Source organism: Trachinotus anak, unplaced genomic scaffold (genome assembly GCF_046630095.1).
Source record: "Trachinotus anak isolate AG129_WGS33_773 ecotype Australia unplaced genomic scaffold, CSIRO_AGI_Tana_v1 ptg000003l, whole genome shotgun sequence".
Lineage (NCBI taxonomy): Eukaryota > Metazoa > Chordata > Actinopteri > Carangiformes > Carangidae > Trachinotus > Trachinotus anak.
The window spans coordinates 23,020,178-23,035,218 of record NW_027273854.1 but is presented as its reverse complement, the minus strand read 5'-3'; the positions used below and the strand labels follow the sequence as shown (position 1 = coordinate 23,035,218).

General features: G+C 39.5%; 1 protein-coding gene across 2 annotated transcripts; it reads right to left on the bottom strand.

Moving 5' to 3' along the window:
- Positions 1-14,538, bottom strand: LOC139618597 (phosphoribosyl pyrophosphate synthase-associated protein 2). 2 transcript variants are annotated; one of them, XM_071474663.1, is made up of 11 exons: positions 14,400-14,538; positions 11,239-11,399; positions 9,345-9,397; positions 6,366-6,432; positions 6,071-6,243; positions 5,744-5,859; positions 5,395-5,450; positions 4,880-5,028; positions 4,638-4,708; positions 2,302-2,448; positions 1-1,579 (listed from the first exon to the last, which is right to left on the bottom strand). In XM_071474663.1, the coding sequence occupies exons 1-11, from the start codon at positions 14,460-14,462 to the stop codon at positions 1,421-1,423; spliced, it is 1,215 nt and encodes a 404-aa protein (XP_071330764.1). In that variant the 5' UTR covers positions 14,463-14,538; the 3' UTR covers positions 1-1,420. The 2 variants fall into 2 exon arrangements, with proteins under 2 accessions (XP_071330764.1, XP_071330765.1); XM_071474664.1 differs by lacking the exon at positions 14,400-14,538 and adding an exon at positions 13,383-13,521.
- Between the last annotated feature and the right edge of the window lie 503 nt (positions 14,539-15,041).

Sequence of the window (15,041 nt, the reverse complement as noted above, 5' to 3'; positions counted from 1 at the left end):
TTCTTTACTTTCATAGATCATTTTTATTCAGATTAAGTGCTGAAAATAAATACAAAACATTTTGGAACACATCTGGTAAAGTGACAAAGACCTGCTTCAGTCAGGGTCTGCTTGTCAGAAAAAAGCTTCAATTTACTTTGACAGCTTCAGCTGCAGTTTGGAATTTCATTCTCTGAAACTCAGGTATCACCTGTTTAACAAACGTCTTCTGCCTCCGTCACCATGATCTCAAGATCAAGGATCAATTTACCCATTTCCAAATGATTACGAACGACCTTCCATTTTTAACTGGAGTGAAACTGCTGTGCCTTTTTTTTTCTTTTTTTTTTTTCAAAAAGTTCAAATCTGTGAGTTTCTTCGATGTGGAGCCCTCCAGCCGGAAGGGAAGTGCTCGTTTGTGGCGTGAACAATTAACAAATATGAGGAGGCGATGAAAAGATGCCACACAATGTTATTATGGATGACTCATGGAAACAAATTTCACAGGTGCACTGTCATATTAAAGGTTTGTCGCATCCAATTAACTAGACTGAGAAAATATGTCCTGCATTAATTCCAGTTCAACTTTAGCAATTAGTAGATTTGACACCTAATTAACATCTAAGTGCTATGGCAACCACACAGCCACTGTATGGCTAACTGGGCTAACTGGTAGGAGTCTAAACTAACTATATTAGTAGTACATTTAGACACAACATAAATAAACAAAAACTGACAGAGGTTTGGATTTAAACGTGAACTCTTGATTCTCTACACACGTTAATTAGCTATAAACCTGCATAATCCTGAATTAATTACAAGGGCCAATATGAATCAGTAACGTCAGCTGAGACCCAGCTGTGTATCAGAGTGATGAAGGCCTGTGTGTTGTGAGTATGTCCTATAGAAGGCACTGGCACACTTGCAGTACAATCTCCTTTACTAATAGTATCAGAAAAAGACATTCGATGCCACGAACATCATGTTGTACCACGCACAGATTTAACAGCAACGTTAATTTCAATGGTAACACATATGGAGAACAAATGAAGATGATGAAGATGGAGGAGTAACTGAAGATTTTTGTAACATTGGAGAAGAGGGCAGCTGTTAATGTGAGAGGCAGTAGTCCATTAATGTCCACTGAGGACACAGATCGGGGTGTGTTCAGCCATAGCTAAAGAGCTTTGTGTTAGTGTTCGCTCATCTATGTGTGTGTGTGTGTGTGTGTGTGTGTTCAGTCATCTTCTATGTTAAGCTGCACTCAGAGGTTTATTAGCATCATATATTGGTGCATCATGATACATCTAAGGAACTGGATATTTCTGTGTGTATCATTCATCTGTGTGTCTGGAGATGTCTAAGAAGGCAAATGGGAATCGTGTTGGTCTGTTTGTCTCTCTCTCTCTCTCTCTCTGTGTTTGTGTGTGTGTCAGCTTGTTTAGTCATCCACCCCGATGTTGCGGAACAGGTAGGACATGGACTCTCCATTGTGGATGCGGCGGATGGCCTCCGACAGGATCATGCTGATGTCGGCTGTTTTGATCTTTGGACACTGAAGCTTCTGGAGCTCGTGAGGAATCGTGTTGGTCACCACCACCTGGAAAAAACAAATACCAGTGAGTGCCAGTCGTCTCAGGGAGGCTTGGGCAAAAGAATCAGGCGTTATGGCGTCAGAGGAACTGAAGGAGGAAGGACTGGCCAAAACACAGGGCTGTTCTACAGATACAGATACAAATGAATTCAATTTAACACAGACCGCACTTCTCTAAATCTAAACGTGGTAAGATATTTAAATCAGCCAAATTCAGCACCGCTGAAGGATCACTATCACACTTATTCTGAAGCCATTGTTGACAATGCTCCATGAGACCTAACCACACAATGTATGAGCTCTGCTGCTGTTGTTGTTTCCCTATTCTGCGTCAGCTCTGTCTTATTCTGTACATTAGACTGATAACCTGGAAGTCCTCCACTCATCTTGTTTTTGTGTGTCTCCTTTTTTCCTTACTTTGTTTTTTTAAAGTTCTGTTCTGCACCCTAGTTTGGTTTTGTGTGATTCTCCTGGCAGACAGGACAGTCTCATATCTCGCCTGTTTATTTGTCTAATCGTTGCCTTTGGGAGCTCTGTTCCTCATCTCTTCTCAGCTTGTGCAGTTGTACTGGGTGCTCTGTCTATTGTGTTTTTTTGTGTGTGTTCTTTGTAATGTAAGAAAATCATAATAAAAATAATAAAAAACAAAGCGAGTGAGAGAAAGATGAGATGAGACAGACATGTAAAGTGAAGAGGAAATAAATAAATAAATCCAAGTAGAAACTCACCTCATCAATGGCCGACTCCTCTATGAACCTGGGGGCGTCGGAGGAGAGGATGCCGTGTGTTGCCATGACATAGATCTTGTAGGCTCCTCTTTCCTTCAGCGTCTCAGCTGCCGCAACAAAACTGTCGACATCGTCGATGATGTCATCCTGTGGGGCAAACAGATCTCTCTCAAACACACTAATCAACACTTGTGATTGAAGACACATGGCACCAAAACATTTGATTTATTACTTTGACAAATTATTTCAAAAGAGAGGTGCTGGCAATTGTCACTTGACGAGAGCGTCAGTCATCATTGTGTTTACAAGAGGTTATAATACGTTCCCCTGAGCAGAACTACTTCTTCAGGGCAGACTGGAGGCTACAGGGAGTCGCTATCAGAAAGTGATGACACAGGCCGGGGCTAGCTGTTAGCGTGCTAACTTCAGTTGGGATCGACCGATTATCGGATTAAAATAACTACTGAATTCATTTTAAGTTGGTAAAAGAAGGAGAGAACTGGAGCATAACTAGTGTAAGTTTAAATGTACAGCAGGTAGTTAATCAGCAAACATTAACAGCAACATTAACTGGGTTAAGACAGAGCAGCACTTTGCAGCCTGTGTGTACAACTAATTACTAACATACACTCAGTTGGCTCAATTTATTAGGAACATTTCACTAAAACTGATGCAGTCTAATACAACAGTCCTGCAATAAATCCTACTGCATCAAAGTTATAATGTTCAGTTTTTGTTGAAATTGTTTGAGACAGTTGTTGATTCAGCTGTCTGATCATTGTGGAGGATGTAGTGTTTGGAGCTGTACTACATTATACAGAGAGGTGCTGCTGTTATTTAGCCTGCCTTCATTGATATAAATGGGTGGACAGAACACTTGAAACACCTGGACACCCCTGCGAGAGTCCTTATGTAGCAGTAGTTTTGTGTTGGCACACTGGTTCAGACAAAGTTGATGTGTATTCCGCTGAGTTTTTAACATTAAAATTTCAGCACCTTGATTGTTTCTGCAGTTATCTAGAAGCCGCAGGCCCCTAGATAACTGCGGCTGTTGCAAAGTGGTTTAATATACAGGAGTATACAAACGAAATTACACTCTTCACTTTGACCTTAAACAGAATGGACTGAGTTGTCAGTGTCCCTGTTTATTACTCTGCATAAAGGTCACTATTTTTGTTTTAGCCAGACACTTTCACTCAGTCTGTATTTTCTAAGCTTCTGTGATGTTTCCCTCTTAACTAAATTGGGATCACACAGTGAGGCTCTGGTCCTCTGCCAGTCATCTAATGGGAGTATTTAACGGGTGTGTGTGCATCCGTTCATTCAGCCGCTTCACATTCTCTCTGCTCACATTGGAACAGTGACGTTGAAAACTCATTAAAGCCACAGCAAAGCACAAAAAGAATCAGCTGTTCTCTGTGGGAAACCAGGCTCTGCATCATGGAGGTGCTGTACAGTGTCTCATCCTTCCCTCAGGGCAGGTTTCTTTATCGCTCACAGAAAGACAGCTGAGTGCCAGGAAGCCAACCTGCAGCCGAACCAGCAGCTTCTTCTCTTCTTCTCTGCTGCAGCTGCTGATCTGACGCATTTCTCATTCTGTTTGTGATGTTTGTTTTTACACTGTAATGGATGTGACCTCAAAAGTAGCACAATAGTTGAAGGAGGAGAAAAAAAAACCTTCAGTCGTACCTCCGCCACTCAGACTAGTTTCAGGTTACTTCCCTGTTTATCCAGAGTCAAATGAAATATGAACCATTTGTGTTACATTTTGTCATAATTGCTTTGTGAAGTCTTGAGTAATGGCTAAAAAGTGTTTTGTGAGAGCACACTGACCTTTGACCACCACGATCTAATCAGTTCACCCTTGGGTCCAAGTGACTGTTTTTTATCAAATTTGAAGAAATTCCTTAAAGGCATTACGGAGATATTGTCTTCACAAGGCCAAAACCGTGTTTTGTGAGGTCACACTGACCTTGACCTTTGACCCCCAAAATCTAAACAGTTCATCCTCGAGTCCAAGTGAATGATTGTGCCAAATCTGAAGAAGGTCCATCAGGGTGTTACTGAGATATCGTGTCCACGAGAACAGGATGATCGGATGTACATCACTATATCAAAACATACAACCCCAAAATAATATGGCTCTGGCCCTCACTGTCGCCAGCATGGCGGCATTAAACACACACACACAGACACACATACACACACACACAATCTTATTACAGTAACAAGAGTATATGTCATTAATTCATCACTTACACCTGTAATTTTCAAGGTGTATCGACACAGCAAGGCCATAATGATGTGTTCAGACCAATCAAAGCGTTTGCTCTCACCACTATGATGGCGATGCGTCCTCCCACATCTCCTACCACCGTGATGGGAGGTTTCTCTTTAGGGATCAACACTGCAAAAAAAAATCAAAGACACACAAACAAAGTAAGACACATTGTGTTTTTGTTATTATTTGCAGAGGTGGAAAAAAAATCATTCTCTATCTACCAATACACAGTCTATTCTGTAGGATAGCTTGATGTTAAAATTGTAATCTTTGTGTGTGTGTGTGTGTGTGTATTACATGGTATCTCCATGCTGGGGTGAATGGCTCCAGTGGTCTTGACGGTGGGTGGGGAGTGTCGCCCGTCCACCTGGTCTGACTCTGCGTCCTGAGCTTCACCGTGGATCACTGCGATACCCAGACGCAGCCGCTCTGCAAATGACTGAGCCCTGCACACACACAGAGTCACACAAATACCACAGATGTTGATAACAATGCACTGCACTCCTTCAGTTGTTAAGAGGAAGTACAACAACAAACCAGAATTACCACCTCGCGGTTGTATACCTCCGCCACTCAGACGAGTTTCAGATTAGATCCTTGTTTATCAAGAGTCAAATAAGCTGTTAACCAGTTGTGTGTAATGCTGTAAGAATTGCTGTGTGAAGTCTTCAGTTATGGCTAAGAAGTGTTTTCTCTTTTTTTTTTGAGAGGAGAGAGCAGAGGAGCAGAGAGGAGAGGAGCAGGGAGCAGAGGAGCAGAGAGGAGAGGAGCAGGGAGCAGAGAGGAGAGGAGCAGATGAGCAGAGAGCCTACCTTTTGGCAGAAGCTGGAGATTTGGCCACAATCACAGCGTTTCTGTAGTCAGGGATCTGAAGGTTCACACAAAATAAAAATGCAAATCAAAGGTCAGATTTGTACACAGTTGCCAAACATGGTGGTTAGTCGATATCCTAAAAGCCTTTTCTCTTGTGACGCTGAAAGTGAAACAAAGTTTGGAAAAACAAATAAAGCTTTTACTCTGCTGTATGTGAACTAAGCAGTCACACAGTGTTAGTAAAAAACAGGCTGATCTTACGTCTGTCCTCATCACACTTGATGTGGGGCTTATGTGGTTAAAGGTAGGAAAAGAAATAAAGTTGTGCACGTGTGCGTGTGTCTTCACCTCCTCCTGTATGTACTGCAGCAGGAAGGGCGAGGCTCTCAGATTGTCCACTGGGATGTTGAAGAAGCCTTGAATCTCTTTCTGATGGAGGTCCATGGTGATCAGGTGTGTGAGACCTGCACAAACAGTTTGACAGCATTAATGCTCACAGTTATACCAACACACACCTTCACCTGCAGCCATGACGGACACACACTCTCAGATTAGCCCTGTATGTTGTACTTATGTTGTACTTCCTGTACATTTTAATAAATACTACAAGCATCCTGTGGTCATCAGTTTTCTTTAGTCCTGTGTTGTTTGTTGTTGTGATCTTCTCCCACTTACCAGCTTTACACATCATAGAGGCAATGAGCTTGGACACGATGGAGCCCCTCTTCCTCATCTTACACTGCTTGCTGTAGGGGAAGTAGGGGAGGACTCCCGTGATGCTTCTGGCACAGGAGGTCCTGCATGCATACACCATGATCAGCATCTCCATTATGGTGGTGTTGACATCCCTGGTGCGGCCAAGGGATAGAGAGAGGAGATGGAGAGGAGGACAGTATTAACAAAACATGTGATCGGAGACGTTTCAGAGGAAAAATGTTGAAACTTTCAAGTGTGTGTTTTTCTTTCTTACTTAGACACTGTCTGGATCACAAAGACATCTTTGCCTCGCACCGACTCTTGGATCTGTACCCGCGTTTCTATGGAAACAAACAGGGTGTGATGAGGAGAGAGTAGCAAGAAAACACGCACATGTACAAATGCATTCAGTCGCACACACTGACTCCTACCTAAGCCTGCAAGCTTCATTAGAGGACTGAGCCCTCTGTGCATCACTCACTCACACACTCTCTCTCTCACTCACTCACTCACTCACTCACTCACTCACTCACTCACTCACACACACACACACACACACACACACACACACACAGAGTGTAACTGTAGATACTAGCATTCCAACAATGTGGCTCCCATGGAAAAGAGATTAGAAAACAAAACACATACACACCACACAGAGGGAAAAGAGTCAAAACTGGCTTTTACCCAAATGTGTTTTGAGTGTCGTAAGAGTTCATGTATTTTGGGATCTGAGAAACTGAAACTCTGACCAACACTGGTGTTGAATATTTAGCTCACAACCTCTAACACTGCACCAGTAAACAGAATTTAAAAAGGGCCATGATTTAACACATTAACTACAAAATGTGCATATTCGTTTTTCACTGCATACCAATAGTTTTTAGACACATTTCGCACCTTTCACACAGTTTTCTGTTCCCCTTTAATTTATCTTGCCTGTACTTAAACCTTGCCTGAGAACTGTAGCCTGCTGAATACTTGTTCTGTTTTGTCTAACTTGAATCAGTATCTTGTAATAACTCAGCTGCAGGAAGGGACAGTGTGAAAACTCTTCCTGAGAATCAGGAACACAGCAGTGCTTATGAATGCACTGAACTGACCAGGTATTGTGTAAGAAAATCAAATCAACAAATAAAACCAAAAGCAAACATGCACAAGAAAATGTTCAGTTTGTAATTCCTTGGTTGTGAGTGCAGCAGTTGTTGATTGTGTCATGCACATGGACTTATATGCAGGTATGCGACTAATGATCATTTTCATTATAATTATTAATCATTGATTAATCTGCCATTTATTTTCATTGTTAAACATTTGGTTTGGTTTGTAAAATATAAGACAATAGTGGGAAATGCTCACTCTAACTTCCCAGAGCTCAAGGTGTTGTCTTTTGGCACTTTTGCTTCAAAAAATGAGTAAAACATTTATTTGATTATTAAGATGACAATTTGTTAAATTTTGTGTCAACAAATTGATTAATTATTGCAGCTCTATTTAATACCACTTATGTTTCTATCTATAAAGACAGCTAAAAAAAACACTGCTGACATTTTCTGATTTTAAAGACTGGTGATTTGTGAGAAAAGAGTAGAATTTTAAATTTTTATATGGAACTTTATATTTCAAAACAAAGAACTGTCGCCTCGTCTAGGCTCTAGAAATAAAATCTGACACAAAACACTGTTAAATAATCACCCAGTCAAAAGAGGTTATAAGGGATAAATGACATTTTACTTACAAATGTAACAACTTAAATAATGAGCAACAAATCATAGAATAGACTTTGTCTTCAGTCTGACATAACAAATAAAGGGAAATCTGCCTGTAAGTTACAGTTGTGTATCTGAACAATGATGTAGACAGATCTGACTTCTGGTTAAAATCCCCAATTCTACAATATGTTTGGAACCAACCAGAATGTTTGTACCAATTTTTTTTCCTGACAGAGTGACAGGTAGAAAATCGAAAACTTGTGGAATACTTGTAAGGCTGCACAATTAATCAATATTGCATTATAGCAAAGCGTAATATCCAAATCGAAACAGCAGCAAAAAGGGTTAAAAAAAAAAAAAAAAAAAAAAAAAAAATCACAGGAGCTGCATTTTTTTTGATAAAAGGTGAAAATGTAAGTGAGTATTATGGTGCTACAGAGACGCCCCGGCTGACAAATCATATTCTCTAGATGTAAGAGAACATGTTTGTTTGATACAAGAAAAAAAAATCACTCATCATTTTAAAATTTTTTCAGTGAAAATGAAATGCAAAAGTTATTATGAAATTGTGACTAATATCATCATCGCACTGTCTGTCCTAAACACTTGGTAAAACATTCACAAATAATGTCACATAAAAACTACTTAAGGTTAATGAGCTACAGCTGGTTTGCTTTCAGGGAGTCAAAGTACTAAATTCACCAGACATGGACTTCTGCACAGTTCTGAGAAAACTCCTATGATGCTCATAAATAAGTCAGAACTCAGCAGAGGAATGTTAAGCAGCCAATGCTGTTAAAGGCTACAGTGTTATAACAGCAAACATTATTATCATGTTACATAAGAGACTTCAGTTCACTGAAGTTGCTGTTTTAACTGTTTTACATCAACATCTACACACTTTCACAGTTTACCATTTACCAACAACTAACCTGGTGACATTCACAGTAAGACAGAGCTGTCAATCATTTATCTGTGTGCACTTCCCCATGTGTCTCCATACCACACCTGCAGCATCAGACTAGTAGTCTAGTGTACTGTGTATCTGCTGTGTTGCAGAGTTGACTGATGTTTCATTAAACTGTTCACTAATCATTTTTGACAGACACGCTGCATTTGTTTCTGATACTGTTAACTGCATCTTAATAAATTCTGTCCTTGCTTGGACAATCATGTTCAGAAGTGGTCTAATGTTTATGTGTCTGTTAGAACCCAGGTGATCTGTACCTATAGTCACACATCAACTTCCCTTTTAATCACCAGTGGTGCACCCCACGGTACTGTGCTTGGTCCTTTATTGTCTACATAAACACTACTGTTACTGCCACACAGACTTATATCCATTTTTATGCAGATGATGCAGTGTTGTAAGCATATGTCTCCTCTCCAACTCAATACATGTCTTTAGATTAGTCTGCTCTTCAGACATCCCTGCAAACGTGTACTGAATGGTGTTTGGATGCTGAATGCAGCGGAGTGCTCAAGAATATGCTAATAAGTAAATCTCTCAAGGAGTCATTCCATGTCAGATGTCATCTTACCTCGGTTAGCTTCCTGGTAGACCTGCACCTTGCCAAGCTCCACCCCTAACCGCCTGAGAGAGAGGGACAAAGAGGGTACGTAGAGAGAAAGAGAGAGAACCTCGGCTTAGGTTTTCAATGTAAAACATGCTTCAATGGCATAGAAAAAAAAACTGTTGTTGCTACAAGTTATACATCTGAGTTCTGTTTATATTCATTCAGAAAGAAGGAATACTAGAAGCAACATCCATAATGTGAGAGCCTATGTTTCAAAGTGAAAAAATGTTCATACTGTCAGTATATATACACACATTTATTTGTTGCTAAATTGGTCCTTTATTTATGGCAACTTGTGAGAGGCTGACATGCTCAGTCTGCATTCTGCACGTTATCTCTCTGTTAACTGTTAACATGCTATGTTATATTGTCACTCCTCTCACACAAACACACACCATGGAATTTCGTTTGTCATGAGCCAGGCTGAATATTTGTTGTATAAACATGCACAGACTCTAATGTCCTTGTAGAGTCCAGGGCTCCATCATGTGTGTTTCCGCTTGGTTTTGCAGTTTATGAATCTTGTGTTTACACATCGCATGATGAAATCTGGACAATGTTGCAGTTAATTATGGAACTGAAGTAGTTATTTTAAAGAGCCTTGAGATGGTGAGGTCAGTGATGAATTTCACTGAATCTATATTCTTAGAGATGAAGTGAAATTTTTGCACAAATTCTTCTTCAATTTTCTTTTTCTTCTCCATTTGAAGCATCCATATCTACCCTTTGGCTACTCTTGGCTAGAGCATTTCATGACTTTATACATTTTGAAAAATTAAAGTTTCACTGAAGTTTCTTTGTTTTTATTTTTCATATATTAACTTCCATCTTCAGATATTGTCACTTCCCTAGTGACAGGGACGGTGAGTAGGTTGAATGGCTTATGTTGAGTGGGTCGTTGAAAAGAAAAAAAATGAAGTGAAACATGTATTTGTACAACATATATTGTTGCTTGTCATTTGAATATATACACATTTCCAATAAACACACTTGTAAAGAGCTCCAAGGTGTCTTTCGCTTACTCATTGAGCTTCTCTGAGCTCATGCAGGATTTTAAATTGTTTAACGAAGCCTGAGGAGAGCAGAATTTAATGTCATCAAAATGTAAAAGACTATGAGAATCTCCTGGAGTTAAGTGGTTTTTGTATCTCTCTCAGGGATCTTTTAATTTAATTTCCCCTCAGACAAACTTTTGCTTTAATGACACTTTTGATGTAATATTTGAGCGAGCGAAAAGCAAAAAAAATCTTAATATGTCAAAATTAAATTTTTTGCAGCAAGTAGAGGTCACAAAAGAAAGTTGTCATAACATATTTTATTATTATTTTATTCTATTTTGTTTAGAGGCAAAATAATTAAATATTAAAATATGAATACTGGATATTCACCATTTTACACTTGCTTGAATGGAGTTGAACACACTAGCATGAGCTAATTTTGCAGCATTACAACTGTGGCAGAGGTGAAAAAACCCCTGCTGCATACTGTTACCATGCTGCAGGAAATACTTTGTCTTTGACATTAAGTTTGCACAGTAATTATCTTTTGCTGTATCATTCTTGTCTTTTGTCAAACTAAGAATACTGTAAACACTTTACATGTGCTGGCACATGCAGCACCAATTCATCAATTCAGATGGAAAAGCAGCACATCCAAACTTGTCTTTCAGGAACCGTAAGTGAAAAGAGTGTTTCTAAAAAAAAAAAAAAAAAGATCCCTGGTAGAATCTGCATATGCAGAAACTGTTTCTAAACTTTATCTGAGACAAAGGAGGCGAGAAAGTTCTTTTCAAGCAACTGATATGAGACATTTACTCTATGCATGTTTTTAATATGTCAGCTATTCCAGCTATACTCACTCTGCAATCCTCTTGCTCAGCTCGCGGCCGGAGGGGTGTGAGTTGGCGGTGAAGATGACCAGGCCACCCTTGGTGTGGTTCATGTCTCTGGGGTCTCGGCCGCTGTTCTCCCCACACTCAGGCAGTGGATCCCTGGGCACCCACGCTGCGCTGAGACCTTCCTGCAGTGGAGAGGGAGGGAGGGGCTGTTACTTCCTTTACAGTCTCTATGTCAACTTTCGAATCTCAAGTAAAGGAGGAACAGGAAACACATTTCAGTTGGTCTTTAAAGACGTACAGTAAGCAACTGAAAATAAAAGCAGGGATAATTCATATCTAAAGATCTCTTTTTCATCAGTGTACACAATCATGACAGGAAGACTGGAATATAAAAATACTATGACCACCCAACCTTGACTAGACAAGTAGGTACATGTGAGTGTGTAATCATCAGTTTAAACTATATTTGTATCCAGACAGATAGTTAGTCATAAGAAATTCTGTTGAAGCCATTCTCCACCCCACTGCACTGAAAGAACAAACAAGCATAAACTACAGCATAACAATATATCATTATATATATTTGTAACAAAAATATGTTTAAAGTTTTGACCTGGACAAATGTTCAGATGGGACAGTTATTTAAGGAGTTTACTGCAAACAGAAACGAGGAGTCCTCCTTTGAAACTGAGTCACAGCCTGTAACTGCAGTAACATGTTACATGTTACAAAAAAAACCCAACAATTATACAGTGTGAATCCAAGAGGTGAGGAGGATGGCTGTCCTCCTTTATGAAAGCTAATACAGTGCATTTACTCCTGAGCCTAAAGGTGGTGATCACAGAGGTTTGGAATAGTTGAGATCAATTTATTACTGTCAAACTCATTACAAATTTATAAAAAGCTGAAATGATTTATTGATTAACTGATTAGTCAATGGACACAAAATTAAGTAGCAAATACTTCAATTATCAGTTAATTGTTTTCGTCATCTTTAAGCAACCATACTGAACATTTGATGATTGCAGCTGCTCAAATGTCAGTGTATTTTTTGTTCAACAACTACCTTTTAATATCTTTTAGGACTGGTGACTGGAGAAAAAATAATACATTTCACACCCTGAGGAAACAGTAGGGAGCAGTTTACATTATTTTCTTGTATGTAACAGCCAAAACAACTTATCGTCTCATCAAGAAAATAGTTGTCAGATAATCAATAGTGGAAATAATTGTTGACTGCAGCCCTAAACAAATGCCAAGTCAAATCAGTCATCAGATAATGAGCTTTTACTGTGAAGGGCCAACAGACTTTGTAGAGTCCAACCCCCTTTAACAAAACTACTCAAATTTACGTTAACGGATTTTATCTTTCACAAACCCTCCTTTTCATACCTAATAATTCACTTTGTACTATTTACAAATTTGTTGACTGGTTTATTATCTTGTTTATTATTGTGTTCTGTCATTTTTAGTGTGCTTTCCTTGTATTGTGTGTTTAGGAGCACTTACTGTTTATGGTTTGGGGTGTTTAAAGGGGTTAAAGTTTGTTTGTTTTTTTTGTCTGACTACACACACACATAAGGAAGTTTGGCGAACAAAAACATCAAACAAAAAAAGGTTGGGCTAGAATCAGATGCCATATGTAACCATGTGCAATTATAATATATGCGTTTTACAATAACTGGATGGGTAATTTTCAATTAAATACATGTCTTAAAACTGTTCATTTTCTTTTATGGGGTCAATGACGTTTAATAGAGAGTTGAAATCGTTCATCCTAACCATCAACAGTCACGACATTAGCTTCCTCACGTTGCTAAGCTAACGGGACTACACAGGATTTTGCCCTTAGCAGCGTCGTCATTTTATTAGAGAATGAATGGAGGTTAGCCTGTGGGCTGAAATTGTGGTTGTAATAACTGTTGGATGAAAGTAGTTACATTAATGAAATCAGAGTTAACGTAAGTTTATCTTAAATTAGACTCTTACACCATGAGATAGCGTTAGCTAACGTTAACAGACAAGTACTACCGCGAGATATAATCTTGCCACGGCAAAGCTCTTTAATGCGCGAACTAATTTTTCATGCATCAGAGAGCAAATCTGTCTGTGTAACATGTAAAAAACTAATATCAAATAAAATACAGGACGGTAAAAATCCTCACCAGCTTGTGTGTTAGGTCCGGTTACAAACTGCAACCAACAGTATGTGAATGTACAAGCCTCCTTCTCCTTTTCAACCTGTTCTCCTCACTCTCTGACTGACTGCGAGGTTTGGTTTAACAGACGTGTAGCTCGACCAATCGCTGGCCAGAAAATATTAAATGGGAGGTCTTAAGATGCATTCAAGTGTTCTTTATAAACCCGTAAAAAACAAATTCACCAGAGTGAAGTAAAGTATTATCATTATCATGAGTACATAGTTTCAGTGATCCAAATTCGAAACTTAATTGTAAAATCCAAAAGTTCTTTGTAAGTGTAGTTTGTAGTTTTTCCGCAGCAGAGTTCAAATTTCAAATTACCAATAAAATTCACTTCTACGCGTAGATTTGCTAGTTGCTGAGTTTCAGAAAATTGTGAACTCAACCCTTTGGTGTTTCAAAAATTAAATATCATTTCCAAAATATTGGTAAGCAGTGTTTATTAGATAACTGGTTCTTTTGCCAATGTGGAGTCAGTGATAAACTACCCACCTACAACAACAAGCATTTGTGCGTGCATATTTCAGCCAGTGGTTTATGTTTAAAGAGGCGCAATATTTTACTCCTTCCATATTCTCTCACTGTCGTTTTAACAAACGGAGTGCGACCTGTTAACGAGCACACACAACACAGCCCCCGTGGGAGTTGTATGCTCTGTGATTATCCACTTGGGGGCAGTGTTTTTTTGTGGATGCGTCACACAGCATCCCGACCTCAGTTCTTGAGGAAGTGACTTTCAAGTTTCAAATAAACATGGTTTTGATATGTAACATTTCTCTGCCTGATAAGATTTATGATACTTTCCATTTAACTACTCTTTGCAAGAGAGATCCTGGAATGCAGTCGGGATGAGTCCCTGCAGAAAGAGATGTTTTTGGCTTGAGAAGGGAAAAGATGGTACAAACAAATCTCATGCAGCTATGAGAGTGTGGCATTCAGACACAATGATTTTCTTGAACAAAAATTACAACTACTACCTACATTAAATATGCATCTGAGGAGTTCTTCTCCTGGTGCTGCCTCTTTTCCTCCTCTTACTGTCATCTGCTTTCTAACGTTCAAGTTGCCCTTGTCCCTTTAAGCGTGGCAGGTTCAAGCGTTGTCAGTCCCTGTTTTGTTTGCTTGTTTGTTTGATTCAGTGTGTGAGGAAAGGGCGTGTCTGCAGGCGAATGCACGTGCACAAACATCTCACTCCTCCTGAGAAAGCGCCACACTGGTAAAGAATTTCACTCCTCCCATCACCAACACACACACACACACACACACACACACACACAGAACAGAACTGCCTTTGATTGTAAGAGGTATGGCCGAGTGTCTCATGAATCTACAGTTTCCTCCCTTGGACGTACAGTATATTGAACCATGTCTCAGAGCCGCTGTTCCTGTCTGACAACAGCAGAATAAAGACACAGAAAGAGAGGAAAAAGAGAGATGGGGGGGTGGGGAGGAGCAGGTAAACTCAATAAAATGAAGCATTTATATATCAAGCGTTAGTGTTAACACAGCTCCGGGGTAAGTGAGCTGCTTTTGCATTAGCAGAGACAGATTTATAAATACTCTCTCAGTACCATATGGGCTACTTTTTAGTGTTCTTACATAACTCACTAGATATGTGGAGGA